The 21,170-nt window shown below is 38.9% G+C and overlaps 1 protein-coding gene across 1 annotated transcript in view; it reads left to right on the forward strand.

Moving 5' to 3' along the window:
• Window positions 1–21,170, forward strand: part of BICD1 (bicaudal D homolog 1 (Drosophila)) — a 145,126-nt gene that overhangs the window by 107,132 nt on the left and 16,824 nt on the right. Inside the window, exons 6-7 of the mRNA XM_014937227.1 lie at window positions 1,611–1,762; window positions 9,989–10,196. Of these exons, the coding sequence (XP_014792713.1) occupies window positions 1,611–1,762; window positions 9,989–10,196 (360 nt within the window). The remainder of the gene's footprint in view (window positions 1–1,610; window positions 1,763–9,988; window positions 10,197–21,170) is intronic.

Consider the following 21,170-nt stretch of genomic DNA (forward strand, 5'->3'; position numbering starts at 1 on the left):
GGAATTTGTCCTCTGATGCACTATTTCCTTTATTTCCCTTCAAAAAGTAGTTTTAAACATAGTTAATCCTTCTTCTCCAAGTTAATTTAGGAGTGTACATTTTTGCTCATGGCTGAAAACAGATATAAAGATTACGTTTTTTTCTTTATCATGCCAAGTGTAGGATGCTGTCTAGATCCTACATGATGCCAAAGCATATGCCAGCAAGTTGAGAAAAGCCATATTTATTTGAATACATCCCTAACTAGTTGATTTTTTTAACGTGTATTGCTGATGATTTCAAATTTGGCATGGAAAAATCTATCTATTTAAAATGACAGGTGACTATTGTGAGAGTAGAGAAAATATTATTGGTGAGTGTACAATTGGAAAAAAAAGTTGTTTTAATGTGGCCATTTCTAACTGTACTATTTCCCCAGACTCAAATGAATAGAGTTGTTTTTTAGTAGGAGGTGATAATATGTCCTCTTGTTAAGAGGCATTATTAGTGGGAAACGTATTGCATTTCAGAAAACTGAGTTTAAAATAGGTATCCAACTGTTTGGCCATTAGCATCTTTTGTCATGTTCCCTTGCTGGTTGCTTTAAACTAATGTTCTTCTATACTTCTCTCCCTTGGTGATGGCTCAAGAACCCACAAGATCAACAGGGGAAACTGATTGCCTATAGGAAATGCTGCAACTTGTTATCCACTAAATGAAGTGAAAAAATAACCAGAACCCCCTCTGAGTAAATATAAAAGGAAACATTTTTTTCTTCATCTCATTCAGTGGCAATTTTAAGTGTCTCAGAGCAGTATTAGGTATAAAGCCTTTATAAAACTATATATTTTGAATAACTTCAAAGGGATACTAAATTTCATAGGTAAAGCAGAAGGCTCAACTCTTGCAAAAATAAGACAAATGTAACTATTAAAAGCAGTAGGGCAGTAGTTCAAAGGAATTTAATGGATGAAATTGAAAAAAGAAACAAGGAAGCAGAAAAAATGAAGGAACAGGATGACTACAAAGCCTTGCTTTCCTGTTAAGTGGAAATTGTAATTTACACGTGGTTTTTGTTCTTTTTTTGTAGTGGTTAAAACTGCCAAAGTAATGCTGGTTTGCCCAACCGTAGATGTTGCCGGTGCTCAGACATAAACATGAGCTGTCAAGTCCTGGCAGTCACCTCACCTGGGGAAAGCCTCAGCTGGCAAGAAGCATGAGGCAGAACACATTAGTTTCCACCTCTGCTGCAGAGGCTGAGTCTTATGCGCTGTGTGTGCACACTGTGTGTGCAGGGAACACACATGGTGTGTCAAATGATGTGGTAGCATCTCCTTAAGCTGTAGTAACTTACTTGCTTGAGTCCTCAGCATACAGCTGCACAGTTTTGCAGAGACATTTAAGGTGTCGAGTTGTTGCCAGTGCGTTGAAATTGGCTTTATCCTTTCAACTCCTTTCTCCTTTTCCTGGAAAGAAGCCTAAAAGACGACATTAAAGGGTGCAGTGAAGTCAGGTCTAACTCCTTTTACCTTGTGAATTAAGAAGGAAATCAGAAGTAAACTCAAATGTGGCATCTTAGCTGTTATCAGATATCTGTCTCGTAATCATATATCCTTGTTTGTGTTTTCAGACAGCTGAAGTGGCACTAGCCAATTTGAAGAATAAATACGAAAATGAAAAAGCAATGGTGACTGAAACCATGACCAAACTACGGAATGAATTAAAGGCTTTAAAGGAAGATGCAGCAACCTTCTCATCCTTGAGAGCAATGTTTGCAACCAGGTAAGGGAAACGTTTTTGCCGTCTGGCTCAGCACTGTAAAAGTAAATATGTGTGTGTTAAGTGAGCACAGACTTAGCTGTGTATGTTGGGTGTGTAGGAGGAGAGAGAGAAATTATTTTCTGCAAGGTCAGAGGTTTTCTGGATGAAGGTGAATGAGTCTTAGAGTGCACACTGTGCAAAACCCGCAAGCTTTCAAGTGCTAGTGAGATGGGTGTCTTGGAAAATAAAGCTGGAGAATAGCAATGTCAATACAACCTTGAGTAAAGTGTTATAAATGCCAATATCAACTTCCAGTGTATTTGCATTTATAGGGCTTTTTAAAGTGGAAATGAAGTAGTAGATTGATGTGGCTGATTTTCACGTTCAGGAGTATGCAGTATTCTGTCATGTAAAGCTATCGTATGGTTAATGATGATCTTCAGAATCCCATGTTTTCATTATCATAAGATTTATTACTTAGCACTAGTAAAATCTATTTCATCAACCAGTGTATGCTGTAATCCAGCACTAGTAATTGTGAGGCCACTTCAATTTCCCACTCCAGCATGAATTCTTATTTTATCCTGCTGTGATATTCAATTTATTATCTTCTCCTTCACAGGATAAAAGTTTCACTTTTCTTCTGTAACATAGTTCCTCCTGGCAGGACAGTAATTAATTATCTCTTATCTATCCTTCTCCCGCACCTTATTCAGAAGAGCTTTTGATTTTAGCTGCTTTTTAAAAGGTTTCCTAAAACTATTTTTTTTAAAGATAATGTTTTCATCAACAAATTCTTAACTCCCAAATAAGCAAGGAAATTTGTATTCTCAGGAAATTATTCTGTTATATCAAGGCTTTTTTTTTCTCCCTTGTGGTCAAACACAATGCACATTTCTTGCTTGTGCTTCAGTGATAAGACTTCTTCATGCTTCATGCCAACATCTCTCCAGTGCTCCCTGTGGTATAAAGGTGCCATCTCACCTCTTCCAGCCTTCTAAGGTCCTTTGTTGCTCAGTGACAGTGACAGCAGCAGCAACTGGGAGAGGTGGGAAGGAAGGAAAAGGGACATTTACATGCCGTGACATTGGTGCTGTGTACAAATTCATCATAGGTTCATCGTCAGAAGAGTACGTGTAGTGCCATAATGGAAATGAAGAACCAACTCAGCAGGTGGTGTGAACAAAGGTAGCTCCATTGATTTCATTGGCATCTAAAGATTTTCTTCAAGAAAGCAAAGTTGTGTGTGTGTTTCAGAAATGCAGGTGTGAATCTTTATTTCCAAGCTCATTACTCTAGGAGATAACTCCAGAGGAGAGGAGAGATATCATGAGCATAAAGCAAACAATGGACTTCCATGGAGCATAAATCAACCTATAAGATAAAATAAGTTTGCAGAGATTTAGAAGTTGCTACTTAAAGGGAATGTTAGGTTATTGGTGTACTGTAGGCTCTTTACCCTATTTGGACATCCTGAGTACGCACTTTAGTTGGGTTTAAGGCATATCCTAAAGGTGGTGGCAGACAATGGCATCTTTTCTGTGAGAATTAGGCCTAAAGGGTGCCAGTCATCTCGATGCCATTTCTAGCCATCTTGTGTATAGGATGCAAAGAAGCTTCTGTTTCTCTTCTATGAACTACAAAGGGAATCTGGGTGACTGGCCGAGTTACAGATTTCCACTTTGTAAATGTCTAATATTAGTAGAGATAAATCCCACCCAAAGCATCTACTGCTGCTGGTAAGCTCCATGCAGTAGTGATTAAACACTCACTGCATGGCCTGTGGAACATATTCCTGCCCTTGAGGTCGTAAGTTCTGCCCAGTATTTTCTGAACACAGTTATAAAAATCATTCACTGCAAGGTCTTGCACATCATTGGGCTCCTATAGATTTTTCTGTTGTAAATTATTCCTTTCCCTTCCCTACCCTGGAATCTAATGGCCATTATAATTAAATCAATCTTCCTAAATGTTCAAATCATCAACTCTTTCTGAATACTCCATTTGGAATAATATTTTTTTAACTGACAGAGAGCTGATATACTATAGATGTCTGTTCAAGAAAAGAAATCTGTTTGAAAATAGAGAACTGTCAGATTCTACATGCAGTAACATTCGATGCAATAGCAACATTCAACATAATGCCATAATTCAACATAATCTTCTTCCCAGAAACATAAGTATCATAAGTTCAGAATGGCATGTACTAAGGACAAGTTCATACTGATTTTGAAGGATCTTTAATACAGCAATGGTAGCCCAAAAAGTAATTTTACATTTTTTGAACATGTAATTACACTGCCATAAACATGAGAGAGGCATTTATTAAACAAGGCTATTACTGCCCCAGTCCCAAGTAAAATTCCAAACATTTTGAATTTCAGATGTACAGCTTGATTACAGAAGACCTCATCTTGCCTGGAAAATAACGTAAAAGCCCATGTCAGTAAGGCATGTCTTAGAAGAAGTGTGGAATGTTCACATGCTGACAGGGTGTCTGACTTGCTCTTCATTTAAGATACTCCAAATATCCTTTCAATCACACATGTTTTGCCTGACAGCCCCTGTAACTGTGTATATTACTACTTAAATCTTTCCTAGATTTAGAATACAAACTTGAGGACCCATTGTTGCATTTATAGATCTATATGAGTCCTACAACTGTGGTATCCTGACTAATGATTTGGAGCGGCTGGTGCATATTGCAACACAAATAATATATTCCTGCCCTTGAGGTCATAAGTTCTGCCCGGTATTTTCTGAACACCGTTATAAAAATCATTCACTGCATATATTGGTAATAAGGCAGTTCAGGATAGCAGACAATTTTTAGAGGCAGTTGACTCTATGAAGAGGAATAATTTCAATCACAACTAAGAATAATGTGATGAGGACACTAGTCAAATGTCTATAGCTCAATTAAGAGTCTCATTTGCAGTCATGCTGGACAAAATATCGTGCAGTTAGAAGTAACCCCATGTTGGAAGGGAGATGAAAGCTCAAAATGTCAGACTTTGGTTTGTTCATGTCTCTTGTTCAAAATTTAAGGAGTCAACATTAGAGCAGTTTTCATGTATATCAGGAATGGATTTCCCAGGTGTCCAACCACACATCCCTGAAAAATCATTGCACTAGGCAATGTGTGGGATAAAATCCATTCTGTACTATTTGGTTCTACCAAGAGGTCCCAGATCATGGTGACAGACACAACAACTCATTTTCCTCTGGTTGGTGTATTCAGGACTACGTTACGTATTCCTCCACTGCCTGAGGAAGAAGAAACATTCTCATATGATTACTCCATCATCTTGTACACCTGTATAAAACCAGTTCAAGGGTCCAATGTGCATAAATCATACTATATTTGTCCTTCAAATTATTTGCTGATGCACACACATTCTGGAAGGTGATTATTCTGTAAGGTCATTGGATATTAGGAAAACTTTTACACTGAAAGGGTTATTAAACATTGGAGTGGGATGCCCAGGGAAGTGGTTGAGGCACCATCCCTGGAAGTATTAAAAAGACCGATTGACATATAGTGCTTAGTGACATGGTTTAGTGATATGGTTTTTTGTTTTTGTCAGAGTTAGGTTGATGGTTGGACTAAATGATCTTAAAGTTCCCTTCCAACCTAGACAATTCTATAATTTTATGATTCTATGATTCTATAAAAAGCAATTATTTAATCTTCTGTTGAGTAAAACAGTGGTTTCCATGGTTATCCTGCATCACATGGTACTTATGCCTGAGTTTGTACTGTAGAGAGAACGTCCTTCTGATACTAGAGTTAGATCTGAAAATTATTTCATTTACTGTTTGATAGAGCAATATTCTTTCTCTTCATAAACCATCCTTTCTGTCCATTTGGTCTCCAAAGCGATGTTCATTCTGGTGCTGAACTGTGTGGTTTCTTCCTCAGATGCACTGGATAAAGGTCATACCACATTATAAGGAGAGCACAGCATTACTGTTTCTGGTTTGAAAAGCAAAGAGGACGCTTCTCTAAAGCTGTCCTATGCAGAAAGCAGGAGCCCTTCTTTTTCTGTGATTTTCCCTGACACTTGTGCATCCTTCCACTCCTGAAGTTCTTCTCTTGCCCTCAAAAGTCCTTCTGTCCTGCTTGTACCTCTACTTTTGCTTTTTTCCCCGTCTGGGACTGTTTGTTTCCCAATCCAAAATCTCTGTGGCTCTGATCTGTACAGCTTCCTCCTTCCCCCTTCATTGGCCTTGATCCCTGAATTACTTTAGACCTGTCAAGAATATGTCCTCAGTACAGTTTGAACTCTTTTCCCTCAGACGCCTCTCTTAGAAAAAGAGCAACAGAGTATAAACCCTTTTTTTCTGTGGGATGCGTAGGGTTGGCAGAGCAGAGCTGAAGTTCTTGTTTGATGCCAGGGCCATGGGCTCCACATCAGATTTGCAGCTCCTGCCTTTAGCCTGCTTATTTTGTACTGAGCTGCTTCTGGTAGTCCCAGACCAGAAAAAATCGTGATTGCCTTTACTGCCCCTCCTGTCATTTCCCCTCCTGAAGTCGCTGACCCAGGGTGTGAGCTGTGGGACTCATCTAGAGGGAAAATGAAAAATATACTCTTTAAACCATTAGTTTTGCCATCTGGAGTAGAGGTTGCCCTGGGAGAGGAAAGGAAGAGAAATCTAGTGCTGAAAGAGAGAAGAAACTACTTTTAAAGCAGAATCATAAAGGGATTTGGAAAGCTAATTTTACAGAGTCCCTACACATACTTGCTTTCCCAGCCTGAATAAAGATACTCGAAAGAGAAAGAAATATTACTCATGATATTGCCACAGTCCTGACACTGCATGCACTGGTTTTATTCTCCATCCATCAAGACATTTTCTTAAGATTAATATTTAAAGAAAAAAAGTGTGCTGAAGAGATGGACTAGGAAGTTTAGACAGATCCTTGAGCTATCCTATATGAGAAAACATTTATGAACAGCAGGGAATTATGCTTATATGACTGGAGCAGGGATCTGTCACTGTCAGTGTCCCTGGGTTTTAGCTCAAGCTCTGCTATGATTTATGTTACCTAAATAACACATAAGCCTGACTCCGTATTTGGTTTGCATTCCTAGATGAGGGATATGGATGGAACTAGAAATCCTTTTAACTCCTGTATAAGCTTCTTGGATCAGTTCATACAAAATAAGGGGGTTTATGTGTCTGCCTGCTTCCTTTCTAAGACAAGAGAAGTGAAAAACAGGTGAAATCTTGATCTCTGCTCTGGCAATAAGTAGACCAGTAGACAGCGAGGTAACAGCGCTGTTTATTTAATAGTCACTTGCAGCATACACCAGTCCTGGGGCAAGGGGAAAACTGGGAAAGAACTCTGACTCACACGGACATAACATAAACTTTCTTATTTACTACTATTTGAGTACTTCTGAAAAACCTATTCAGAGCCCTGGTGCATCCTGGAGCCCTGCTTGGTCCACAGTTGTCTGTGCTGTGCCAGAATTCATCTCTCTTGGGAGCTCTTAACCTTTTTCTTCCTTGGTGTGCTGTGAGACTTGATGACTATTTATAAAATGTGTGGGCAAAAGACAATATGCATGTGTGTAATGCCTTTTTTTTTTTTTTTTAATTGGAAACAATTCTCTTTTTATTCCACACTTGGACGTAGCAGGAAACATTTCAGTGAAGGGAAATGCCATGGCTGCAGGCAGTAGTAACATCCCACTGCCTAGAACAACCTTCACTGCTGCAGACTTCAAGGAGATCAGAAGCTGCTAATTCAGCAGTTTCTAAAGTTAATTATGGCCTTTACTTTACTTCACTGATTTAGGTTTAACCTTTCTGAACACTGTTTCTCAAAAAAAAAGCCCCCAAACATGCTTGAGCAACAAAACACAGAGACAATGGACCACATGTTTGTGAAAAATAATAGGAAACTTCGAGTTGTGCTGGAGGTCAGATGACTGGAGCCTCCCAAACACTGCAGTGAACTGGCAAGAATGCAGGGTTGCTGTTACGGAGAGACATCTAGGAAGGGCATATAATTAATCAGAACAATTGGAAAATGTAGTATTAACAAGATTGGTTTTGTCTGGAGTATGAGGCCAGCTAACAGCATCTAGTGTATCCAGGTTTCTAGGGCCAGCTTGTTTTAGTTCATAACAGGTAACGAAAAGCAGGTTTGTCTAAGTCTGCTATAGTAATATCCCCCTCAGGGAGCTTATGTTTCTTAACTGCTCAGTTACGCTTTTTTACAAAGCAGATAACTAAATACCAAAAACACAGCCTAAGGCATGAGGAAAGCCAATCTTTTTCCCCCAAAAAAATTGGCTTATTGGTGCACTAAAGCAAGGCAGTTTGTTCCTCCAGTGGCACTATGCTACAGGTGTTGCTGCTAGTGTTACTTTAAAAAATTTTCTACAGAAAACGTATTTGGAAAAAAAAAAGATGTCTTCCAGACAAAATGGAAAGCAGGAGAGAATGAGAGGGTTGGATACAGGATCCATCTGGTTACAAGAATGAGTCTTTAAAACTCTGATAACACAGAACCTATAGTAATTCCTATTTCAAACGACTTGAATTTAATCTCCAGCATGCTGATTTCATTCTAATGTCTCTGTCAAAGAAACTGGCTAAAGCATCAATAGACATCTCATGGCTTAGAGCAGAAATAGGGGTGCAAGTTGGCTCTGAGCCAAGCAGTGTTTCAGGACTATCTCTCTTCCTCAAGGCTTGAATAAAGACAGTCATGCTTATTAAGGTGCTGTAGAAGACAGATAATACTGAAACTGTAGATAAAACTAGATGAAACTATGGCTGACTTGGTAATTCTGCTTCCAGTGCCTGAATTATTCAAAAGGAGAGTGCAATATATATATGTGACTGTTTGTGTGTGAGGAATAACTATGAATTTTTGAGTATACTTTGTTTCTGTTTCTCAAGGAGAAGATTAAAGTTACAGAGAAATTAGTCTCGTCCCTCAGTTTGTAATAATTCAGGAGTTTTCTCACACATCACACATTTTGAGAAGGAAAGCTAAAATTACTTTCTATGTTTGTTTTCTGTGAGTGACAGTGATAAAGTCAAACCATCATCCATTACACTATTGCAATTACAGAGCAAAGTTATTTAGATTTATGTAGATCACATGGGGAGGAGATTTGACGAAAACTGCATCATTTAATGTGACAAATTTTTGCATGTTGCCACAAACATCCGATGGTCAGACAGCACTGCTACCTGTGAATTATTTCAGTACTGGTATACATTTATCACTCCTGGTTTTTACTGATTAAATGGTCTGTTTTTAACAGACTGAAGCTATTTCACTTCAAACAGTGACTAAGACCATCCTGAAATGTCTTGCTCCTCCTGTTAACTTTAGGAACCATTTGAAGTGAGACTAAATTGAATTCAGTCTTAAATGCTAACAAAATAATGAGAAAGGTGGCTTTATTTAAAAATTGGTCTTGGAGATCTGAAGCAAATTAAAAAGATACAGATTTTTACACAGATGGAAGAGGCTGAGGGTTAAAAAGGAGTAGGTTGCCATAGCAATGGATACCTGTGCACACCTCCAAGAGACTCAACAGTAAATGTGGAATAATTTCCAGGTGAGGGATTCAGTATTCCTGAATACTACCTCGTTAATCAGTCAACAATGTGTCCTGGTTTCAGCTGGGATAGAGTTAATTTTCTTTCTAGTAGCTGCTGTCCTAGTGGCTGACTGGGGTTAAACCTCAACACAATGGCAAACAACTGAGGGCTTCTCATTTCACAAAATCTGGTGGGTCGAGTGTTCAAATTATTTGCAGGGGTTTTTTTTCACAATTTTTTGGTAACATTTTGCTAAGTAGATATTACTGTCTATGAAAAATAGTATTACCTAATTAATAGACATAATTAATAGACTGGTGAGTTACTAGCTGAACCAGCCCCCAAAATTGTTATTTGTGGTCCAACCTGGAGAAAATCTCAAACCTTCGCTCCAGTTGCTAGTTCTCTGCTTTAGAAACGTACCATGTTGTCATAGACTACTTTGATATTCTAAATAAAGGTCCTCCTGCTGAGCTGGAAGTATTGGCATTCAGATCCAAGTCCAAATTTATTCAAAGTGGGAATGGAAGAAATCAGGCTGTCTACTTTCAGGAGTAGGTTTGGCAAAAACATGGATCTGAACCTGTTGTTCTAACTGTGGCCTGGGAATGCTGTCACCGGTAGGGCTGCTTCTTGGACAGATTCCACAGATTTCTGCCTTGTTTGTGTTCCCAGGTGTGATGAGTACGTCACGCAGCTGGATGAGATGCAGAGGCAGCTAGCAGCTGCAGAGGATGAGAAGAAGACCCTAAACTCTCTGTTGCGCATGGCTATCCAGCAAAAACTTGCCCTGACCCAGCGACTGGAGGATTTAGAGTTCGACCATGAGCAGTCCCGACGCAGCAAAGGCAAGCTTGGAAAGAGCAAGATCGGCAGCCCTAAAGTAAGTGAGGAGGCATCAGCCACCGTGCCAAGCATAGACACTTTCCTCCTGCATAGTCAGGGCCCACAGCAACCAAACTTACTGGTCAGCAGTGGCACTCAGAGGAAAAGGTATGCATGCAGTGATCTTTACAGTACAGTGCAGTGGCCAGACTTTCATTAAAGTCGTTCACTGAATTGTAAACATTATAATTATTATTATTTTTTTTCATACTTTGAGTGGGGAGAAGGAGGCGGGGAGGATATGATTATGAAATTCAAAGTCTGGCAACATGTGGTTCTGATCCACCTACTCACTGTGTTATTTCCTCCTCCTTAATGCAGTGTTTTGAACTATATTCTGTCAGTGTCTCAGTGCATCTTGTATGTCTTTGATATTAGTGTGAATGTGTTTTCTTTAACAAGTTTTCCTTAAGTTTTCCTTAAGGTTTTCCATAATGAGCATCTGAATTAAAGAAAAAAAAGGATTGTACTCTATGAGCATTTCAGTGCTTAATACAAGAAACGGCATCTCTTTGTTAAGCTCTGGTGCTCGCTTGTTCTTCATCAATGCAAAAAGAATATGGATGTGTCCACTCAGATCAATTTTTCTGCTTGGGAGCAAGCAACCTTTTGAAGGGGGATGGCTGCCATTCGTAACCTAATGCAAATATTTCGCTGTTCAAGCAGTGAGTTCTCATCTTGTCTTGTGACTGTCCTGCCAAAGCTCTGTAGGTGTGGGGATCTCCACGGTTCTGAAGATGAAAAGGATTCTCTCTCAGAGAAGTCCTAGACAATCATTCCCTTTTCTTGTATGCTTTTCTTGTATGCTTTTCTTGTATGTCACAATGCAAAACCAAGAGAACACTCAGGGAGCCCTGTACATGTCGACTCCAGGATGCTGAGATATAACTCAACCTCCTCTCCTCCTCCCCTAATATGAACCAGGATTTCCAGTGCAGGCAAGGTGCCCTGCTGTGGAAATGACATGGGGTGGCAACACTAGTTGATTTTTACCTGTTAAGAAAATTAACATGATGTTGTCATTCATGAGGCTTTGAAAGGTAATTAAAGTAAAACTCTTTTGTTTCCATATGTATTTTTCTTGGATCTCCTGCAAGACTATTCTCACCTTCCCTTTGTGATCAGAGCCATCCCAGGACTTCAGGGACCTACCTCCAGAAATTATTAAGAGCCCCCCCTCATCCCGCTTCCACAGAATCATATCTTCTGAGGGGCCCCCCTTCCATGAGTGAATTCATCCATGGGCACCGTCTCAGCAAGGAAAAAAGGTTAACCGTGGCCACACCAGGTAAACATTTTTTCCTTGGGTGCATGTGGTGCTGAGTGGTTAGCAGAGCAGGGGACCCTCCCAGTACTGCAGATGCAATCTAATTTGGGCACCTTCTTGAAACCTGAAAAGCAAAATGTCTCCTCCTGTGTCACCCGTGGCAGGAGCCGACATTCTGCCGGCAGCGGCCCAAACTAGTTCCAGATGCAGTGGGGAAAGTCCTGCTGTGATGTAGGTGGGTGCCATCCCGCTGGCATCCACAGAGGCTGCACCCCTGTGCCTGGGTGGTGCCTGGTCTGGTGGTTGTGTTGGTGGTCCCCACAGAAGACACAAACCCAACGGGACAGAGGAATCAGATGTGTGAGGACCAGCGAAGGAGCGATTGGCAGTGTGCAAGGGGCCTACGCAGCATCCGTCTTCTGCTCACCCTGGAGCATTCAACCAGGTTTCTCTAAAGGGTAAAGTTAAACTCACAGAAGCTCTGGTTTATACAAATTGAGTCATGAAGTTTATCTTTGCAGGAAGCTTTTGCTCTTCATTTCCTGCCAAAATGTAGTATCTGCTTCAAACAAGGCGTAGAAAGGAAATGCAAACTGGAATGCCATTTCAAAGGTTGTGACATATTCTCCTGACAGAAAAGCTAAATAATTATTTCTGTGCCTGAGCAGAACCTTTAGCCTTTAAATGTGCACACTCTTGTCTGGTGGCAATTTTTTTCATTGTTTTGAAATGTGTTACACAAAAAGCATAAGTAGAAAATATGAAAGCTAAAACCCATAAAATGGTTTCTGCTCAAGTAAATGTTTATTCTGGAAAGCTGAGCAATACCTTATAGTACATTACATCTCTCACTCAGTGCCAGCAATATCGCAGCCGCCTTTGAGTAGTGCCATGCAAGTAACACCCACTCAGAGGACAAGTGTAAAACTGCAGAGAGTCTAAACAAGACATTTTCCTAAGGAGTGTTGCAGTAAATAAATAAAAGAGCTGGCTCCTAGGAGAAGACGACGGAGAGAGGGAAAGAAACAAAGACTTTAAAATATATAAAATAAATGGCCCTGATCTTTCAGCAATTTCTTTGTATTTGGTTTGCAATGGAAGATTATGTGCTCATTTTCTACCCCACAGACAGGAATCTGTTTCCTAAACGCTGGCAATGTCTCTTGTATTCTTTCCTCTTCATCCTACAACAGAATAAGGATGATTTTCTTTCTGACAAACACTTACATCTCTTTAAAGAACTAGATTTTGCATTTTCTGTATAGCCAAACTCCCCGGTTTGGAAATGTGAGGATCTAGGCCCCAAACTGGCAATCTTCTAATGTAAAATTTACAAGAGTCTTCTAACTGTACTTGTACTTCCCATGGACAATTTACAAGAGTGCCAGGCCAAGCAGAAGCAGATTGAAATCCAAGGACTGGATGACCTTTGTGTGAAGAACCCTCACTGTATATGGAAAATGCAGTTTAATGGTTGGAGGGAGTAGTGATTTAAAAAAGAACTGTGCTCAACAGATAAGCAAACACAACTTACTGTATTGCAAAATTGTTAGTAAACTAGTAAAATGTGATTTTGAATTGGGGCTCTGGGTCCTGAGTGCCTTCGTACATTAATTTTTTTCCCCACTATTTTCATGGACCAGCATCTGAGATCTCATGGAGCATCAGAGATGCATGGACCACAGACTGAGAAACACTGACACAGTCTCTAATTTTTCCCCATAATAGAGGACAAAGGATGAAGCAGCCTGAAAAGTAGAATTTTCCAGAAAATAATGTTCATCTGGAGTCTTACCTGGCACTTTAGGTATATCTCTACGTACTCAGAACATAAGGGTCTTGAGACAGCATTAGTAATTTATGTTACAGTTGTCCTCATGAATCTACAGCAGTTCCAGCTTTCTGAAGGCATTTGTCAGAATTTTCTGCCATCACATGGCCTTAGTCTTAGCCTGTGAGACTGACAGGTTCAAACCAGAGATCTTTCTGAGTGCTCAGATTCCAGTACTAGCAGGGTCTGTGTTAGAATCAGGTTGAGGATTAGGTAGGGAATTTTTCGGTGTTGTTCTTGCCAGTTTCTGGAAGATTTCTTACTGTTGTTAACAGATTAAAGGAATGATGCACTAAGTACGATCTTTTTGCCATCTGTCTAATTGTCTGTTTCCTGAAAGAAAGGAGAACAGTGAAGGATGTTATTCTGCTGCTTTTATAGAAAATGTTTAAAAGCCATGTATCAGAAAGAGTTTCTTTTCTCAGATGATTTGTGCAGTCAAGCAAGCCAGCAAGAAATGTACCAACCCACACCTGCTTCTTCATCAGAGAGGATGCAAAAGAGCAGCATCCAAATTCAAACACTATGGAGCAGAGTATAGCTTGGCTTGAGGCTGTCTTCTCAGGATTGGAGTAAGAATTATTCAAGCCTAAATTAAATGGAATCAGGTTTTGATTGGGTGTTTTTTTCCTTTTTTTTGGTTATTTTTCTTTTAGATTTGTGAATTATTTCCTTCACATTAGTATTTCATCATGCGATGTACAGGCTTCCCTACCCTTTCATTAGATCCAAGCGTTGTGGGGACTGTAGCTGGGAAGGCATCTGATGGAGACCAAGACCCAAAATAACTGAAATTGGCAGAGGGAGAAATCAGAAAGGCACCCCTGCCCCATGATCCCCATGCAATAGGCAAGCTGTGCCTGTCTTTCTCTTGCACTTTCTTCTGGACTTATTGGTGCTTGACAGAAGAGGCTGCCTTCACCATGCTCTGGCCACAGCTTTGGTTGCTGCTGGCTTCTTGGAAGGGAAAACCTGGGATTACTTTTTGCTACCTTCTTCAGAGGAAGACCCTGGCCTGAAGACTCACTAGTAAAGACCAGCTGAATTAAAGACCTCTCAAAAAAGAGGTTTGTCATGTCCTACATGGTTTCCATTTAACTGCTCTCAACTTTAAATCAGCGTGCACATCCCTCTGACATCAAGCTGTGACAGTATAAATTGATCTGGGCTTTCTAACTGAAGGAGTAGCTCCTAACCACTGTGGCTAAAAATACCACTCAGTCCATTTCCAAAGTATCAAGTTTCATTTCCTCTAGCATTTAGCTTTTCTGTGTGATTCTTCTTTTCTTCTGTTATTTTCTATTATTTAGAAATTCTATTATTTTTACACTGTAAAGTCTTTCTTCTGGCAGACAGACAGAACCACCTGGCATGTGCCCAACACAATTCCAGCCCATTTCTGCATGTGGCTGTTTTCCTAACTACATGGAGTCAGGGTATACAGAAAGCCCAAGCCTGGATTTTACGGTGTGTAACACTGTATTAGAATGACCTTCCCTGTGCAATTGCATTCAAACTCCTTGAATATAAAGTCACTAGATGCCCCTTAATATCCCACAGTCCCAGATAGGAAATATGCTTCTCTTGATTTCTTCAAGGAAAGAAAAAGTCAGAAAAAGTTTGCTGTAGGTGCCCTGTTACCATTTTTTTCTCAGTTATTTTAGCATGGAAATTCTAGAAGTTGGATGCAAAGTTTTGGCTTAAAATTAAGTTAATTAAGATCCTTGTGTGGATGGTGCACCTGAAGAAAAGAGCTTCCCTACATGCCTATGAGATGGAGAGTAACTAATGGCTGCAGTGGTCTCTCTTAAACAGGGCTGGTTAAAGGGGCAACTACGATCCACCTGTGAGTCTCTCCTTCTTTGAAACACCCCCTGAACAAACTGTGGTAGATGCTTCTTTTCCATATGGTTTATGCTTGTAGATACCACAGGGCAGATTTCAATATTTAAGAATCCCACATGGGAAAATAGTTTGATTTGTAAACTATTTCATATTTCCTAGGAAATCAGATCATAAGATCATAATAAGCAATCCTTTCCCTTCTAGAGAATTCTGTACAGTCATATATTTTACTGTATTAAAATAGAAAAAGAGAAGTAGCCTTAAAATGTAACACATTTCTCTCAAAGCCCAGCTGAGGTCACATATTTAGTTGACATAACCTCACATGTTTCAACAGAACTATGCTGTTTATTCCAGTCCCAAGTTTTTATTCTCTAGGGTTTAGATTTTATTGTTCTTCATTGTTACAAGACCGTTCCATAAAAAGTTTCTTCTAAAACTTGTAAAAATAAAAACCACTGCAAAATTAGGTAATTTTGGGGAGTTGCTCATTTCTGAAAGCACATTAAACCTGAAAGTTTGCTTGCTTTTCAGGTGTCTTTCAAGGCTGTTTTACAGAATGGCATTTAATTCTCACAAGAAGGGACAAATGTGGAAGATAAGACAGTACAAAGAATTCCATATCATAGTACACCAACTGCTGAAGCACTAAGCTTGCCACTACCATACATAATTAAGAGTATATGGTATATACTCTTAATATAAAAGTCATCCAAGATTAATTTCTGCTGTACCTGTATGCTTACAGGCAAATTAAATATGAATAACAATACAATGCAAATGACTAGCTTTGGTTTGCGTTCTTGCCATAAAACATAACGTAATTTACAGAAATTTTATTCCAAAGGAGATTCCTATAAAGTATCCCTAATAGTATCTCCAAATGCTAACTTACAGCATCTGTAGGTAGAAACTATTTCTTAAAGTTAACAAGGAAAATTATAATGAAAAAATCAGTCACCCAAATACGGAGATCCTAAGAAGTCTTCCAATTAAGTCTTTAAGCTGGGACTCAAGGGGAATTGCTTAAGACTTGTTGTTGTTAACTGTCCTTTACGCTGGAAGTAGTTTCACCTGTGGAGAATAGGTTAGAAACCTGGGAATGCTGTGATCTGATTGTTGTAGTACAAACACAATTTAACACAACAAGGAGTAAAGAGTCTATGGAGTAGGGTGGTCACTGGCATTACAGGGAGTTAGGGGCTTTTGGTAGGCTATGTGAGGTGTTGGGTAATCTCTTCTGGCTCAAAGGATGAGGAATATACTCTACTGCTATTTTAATTTTTTCTTTCTGGATTTTGAGCTTTTTCCAGGTGTAGTATTTAAGATACGATTTTCAGAAATATTCTGTAAAAAGTTTTTCATAGTGTAATCAGAAGCTCATGTTCGTTCTTACATATTTTTCTTAAAATAATATTAAAAGGGAGTTTATCACATGGGGCAAGATTCTTGGCTTCGGCTCCTGCTTCTTGCTTCTTCACATTGTTTAGGCAGTGTGAAGGTAGGGGAGAGCATCTTCAAAAGGAATATTATGGGTAGAAGCCCATGGTAGGAAATGAAGCTGTCTGTACCCTTCCCTTTTGGATGAAGAAGTTGGGAAAATGACCGAGGAAGGCTCAGGGTGACCCTACTCTCCACAGTGGAGGCTTTCTGCAGAGATGAGCCTGTGCCCCTTATAGCATTGGAAGGTAGGGACATTACATTTTTGGTAGCAGGTTTGTGTCTGCTTTGATTGTATGGTGAAAAGGGTTTGAATTCAAAGTTTTTAGCTGTGTGCATTTTTCATTTGTTTAGGAATATTTTCCGAAAAATAGTTCCAGCTTTGCTTTTGAGCTTAAGTAGTAATGTCAACAGATTAACTAGCATCCAAGGGGTTACTTAACTAGTGTTAAATACCCGCCTTGATGCAGTCCTGAGGAACGTGCTATGGACAATCCTGCTTTAGCAGGGAGTTGGACTAGATGATCTCTAGAGGTCCCTTCCAACTCTGACAATTTCGTGATTCCATCAGAAAACTCCTTGTGGATTTCTAAACCTTACTACTCTAAACATTACTTCAGTACCTCAACTTTGCTTTTTTATGTGCTTCTCAATTTTGAAATAGCAGGACTGTTAGAAATCTGAACGCAGAAGAGAGCACACCTTCTTTTAAAAATTATTGTGGAAGAAGTCCTTTGAGGAATACCATCAGCTCAGACCTGAATTTTGCCAGGAGAGTGCTCTGTGCTTTATGATTGCTGAGGTCACCCAGTGAACAGTTTTAAATGTTTCTTACTTCTCCTTTGTGAAGGAATTTTATAGATTAAGGAAAAAGAAAATCAACATGACTAGAATCTGGGTACCTCTTTCTATGTTCATTTTGTGTTAAAGAAGATAATCGAGTTCTAGTTCATGACCAATATGGATTAGTCTGTACGTTAAGTGAAAGAGTTTACTCTTGAAAAGCAACGTAGTTGATTAACTGAGCCACCACTACTAAATAAGTTGTGCAACCATATAATATTATAAATAGTAAGGTAAGTTTGACTTCATCTAAGCAACGCAAAGCAGCTAGAGCATTAAAATTCTTCAGAACCATTATTTCTAAAGAACCCCACAACTTTATTCTGGCAACTCGAATTTACAGAGTACACATTTCCCTTTACCTAATTAGAGATCCATGGATGATTCTTCTGAGTTCTCGGCTATGAATATGTTGTATTTTTACCTACCAGGAATGTACCTGTGTTGATGGTGATCCTGTACCAGCAAGATGTCTCTGAGCGTATGTAATCAGGCAGGCTGCTGGCTATTGCAGGAGTCAGGCAGTATTGGTCTAATCTGTCTCTGCTCTCCATGAAAAAAGGATTTTATGTAATTTTAGCAGGGTTTTTTAAAGTCAAGTGTAGCTTTTTTTACCCGAACACGATGCTCTTCACAAAAAAAGGATAATTCAGCTGTTATTAACTTATTATGTGTGTTCACTTTTTGTTCTGCATTGTTCTATTTTTCTGTGGGTTTTGTAAACATGCCATATTTGTGTATATATGTATTCATTGTTTAATGAGCAGTATTAGTGCATATATACAGAAACATGTGTATATATTCCTGCTCTTGGGGCCATGTCCTGCATCTGATATGCTCATTTAACTAAGCTTAATGAGCATTACATATTTATGCCATTTCAAGCACGGTACGTTGTCCTTGTGGAGGCCGTTTTGAATTTGAAGAACAGTATCCTTGCCAAGGACATTAGTTGGCTGTAACTGATGAAGAAGTCAGCTGGCTAAATGTACTTTTACCTCTTGGTGCCACTGTGAATAGGACCTTTTTGCTCTATGCTTTTCCTCTCTTGCTCTTACCAGCTATCACTGATGAGACCAAAACCATACATTTCATGCTGATCAATATAATTTAGCTATTATGGCATGAATTCACTGCAGTCCTATAAGTTTAATTTAATTTCTATTTGTATTTTTCACTGTGTAAAGAAAGCAGTTCTTAAATAAAACCTGCTTTAATAGAAGCCCCAGTCTGTTTGTTAAAACATTAAAAAAAAATAAAATAAAAGATTGCAGTGATATCCATGCCGTACCGCTGTATATTTTCATTAAAAGGTTATTGACGTTTTTCTCTCTGTATCTAAGTTATGACATCATTGCTGGATGGAATGGTTAATATTAGCATCATTTGTTGAAGTTCTCCTGTAAATTCTCAGCCTTCTGGTTATTTCTAACTAAACAGGTATGCAGGTGACACATCGTATGTTTAAGGTGTGTTACCAGATATTTATTGCTTTTTATGAAAATTTTGGGCTTTGGAATCCAGTGTTATCGATTAACTAAAATAGCTATTGAAATCTCTTGAAAATGTTGGTAACAAAAGCCATCCATCTTTATCTTCTTTTATGACAAGGTTTAATGTGGTTTCATGAGTTATTGATTTTTACCATCAAATATGTAGGAATATTCAATATTGTGCTTCTCCTCTCATAAAATAGGCAAAGCTGAAGTGAGTCTCTGTTTAAATTAGACATGCTGATATTTTAGCTCTCTAATAGAGCAGTTCCTTGGGATGTTGTGATGTATGGAGTGAGCTCACCAGCAATTCTTTAATCATGACTAGTATCCCTCATTGTAAGTATCTCCCTGTCTGCATTTTTTAGGGCTATGAAAGCTTATAGTTGTACATTATGTTGTTTCTTCCAAAGCCTACTAAAGTTACAGTTCCCACTGACTTAAAGTTTTGGATCAGGCCCTTCTTTACCTCTAAAATTGTTCAAGTATTTTCAAGTATTTTTGGTTTGGACATGTTCTGTGGCCATTTGAAATGTAACTTAGACACATGTTTCTATGAAAGATGAGTAATGAACAAGACAAAAGTGTGGTAATATCTGTATTTTTAAGACCTTTCTTTTCCTCTTTTGAAATGTTTAAAATGTGTGTCTTTTATGAGTAAGTATTTCATGAATCATCAAACCTTTCTAAATGTGCTTTTTATGAACTGTCTGTAAAAGAAAGGAACTGAATACATATTTTCAGCTTCTATCATTTTCATTTCTGCTATTTTACTAACCCATTATTTAGCTTCTCAGTAGATTTAATGAGGAATTATTTAAAGCATTCACAGAAATCATTTGAGAAATACCATAAACACATAATGATATAGAAAGTTTGAAAAAGCATGCAGAGCTGACAAGAAACCTTGTAATGGTCTTAGTCTGTACCTGGAGAAAAATGTATTTCACTAATTTTGTTAATGACTAGGTTTGTTGGGGTTTTTGGGGTTTTTTTTTGTTGTTGTTGTTTTGTTTTGTTTTTTTAAATTACTCTTAATATGAACTACAGCAAAGGGAAAGGCTGGGATACAGCTTTCTCACTTCAGTCACATCACCAATGAAGCAGAAGGACTTATGGGGGAACAGCTCTCTAGGTTGGGGTAATTCAGATCTAAAAAGAAAGCAGAAATCAAGTCATGCAAAATAAGGAAATAGTGGGGAAAAGCGGTCCATACAGTATAGCTGTTGTATAGGTGAAATAACTAGAACATAGTTGAGAAATCTGTCATGTTCTGGAAAACCACTGAATCTGTGACCTACTAAACTGTGCCTCTGTTATTTGTCAGAAAATGTGTGAAATTGTTAGTGGTGCTCCATGAGTAGGTTTGTGGAAACTACCAAGACAGATAGCATTTCTCTAAATGCTGTAAGAAAAATAGCAGTTAAATCCAAATCCCCTACCTGTTCCAATAACCTCAATCACCTGCTCTTACTCCTGAGAAGCATTTAGCAGAAGTCTCTTTGTGATGTTTACTCTGTCTGACCTTGTCCTGAAGGTAAAGATCTGAGAGGAGGAGAAGCAGAAGGAGGTCTGTGTCAGAAGTTTGGAAGTGTTAAACCAGTGGGACATTCCCGGGCCACCTTTGCAAGAAGGATAGTGGACATGTGGAGATGACAGGAGATGAGGATTTTAGATGCATCCTACTGCTGGTCTGTTGCATCTTAGTGCAAAACGTAGATATTGCTGATGCCTTCAGCTCTGTGTGTGAGTTCAGCAGCATGCTCAAATCTCTTAACCTTTATTCCTCAAATAATTTTTGAGAAGACTAAGAAATAAATAGTGGAAGAATTCATTATTGTTGGTTGGAGATGTTTCAACAACTGTCTAAGACACCAAGTTTCTCCGAATAGCAAGCTTAAGATATGAGTTACCTGCATATTTGCATGACCTGACATAGATAAATTTATCAACCAAGTATTAGTTTTGGCTTACTTGAAAGTTAAGCTAATCTACTATGAGATTTCTATCTCCAATTAACAGTCCATTATTGAATTTAATGGAAACAGAGGTAAAACTCAGTTGGTGGCCTTCCAGTACCTGAAGGGAGCCTTGAGGAGAGACGGGGAGGAACTCTTTATCAGGGAGCGTAGTGATAGCACGAGGGGTAATGGTTTTAAACTGAGAAAGGGAAGATTTAGATTAGATACAAGAAAGAAATTCTTTCCTGTGAGAGTGGTGAGGCACTGGAACAGGTTGCCCAGAGAAGTTGTG

The sequence above is a fragment of the Calidris pugnax genome, unplaced genomic scaffold, assembly GCF_001431845.1.
Source record: "Calidris pugnax isolate Ruff unplaced genomic scaffold, ASM143184v1 scaffold1, whole genome shotgun sequence".
Lineage (NCBI taxonomy): Eukaryota > Metazoa > Chordata > Aves > Charadriiformes > Scolopacidae > Calidris > Calidris pugnax.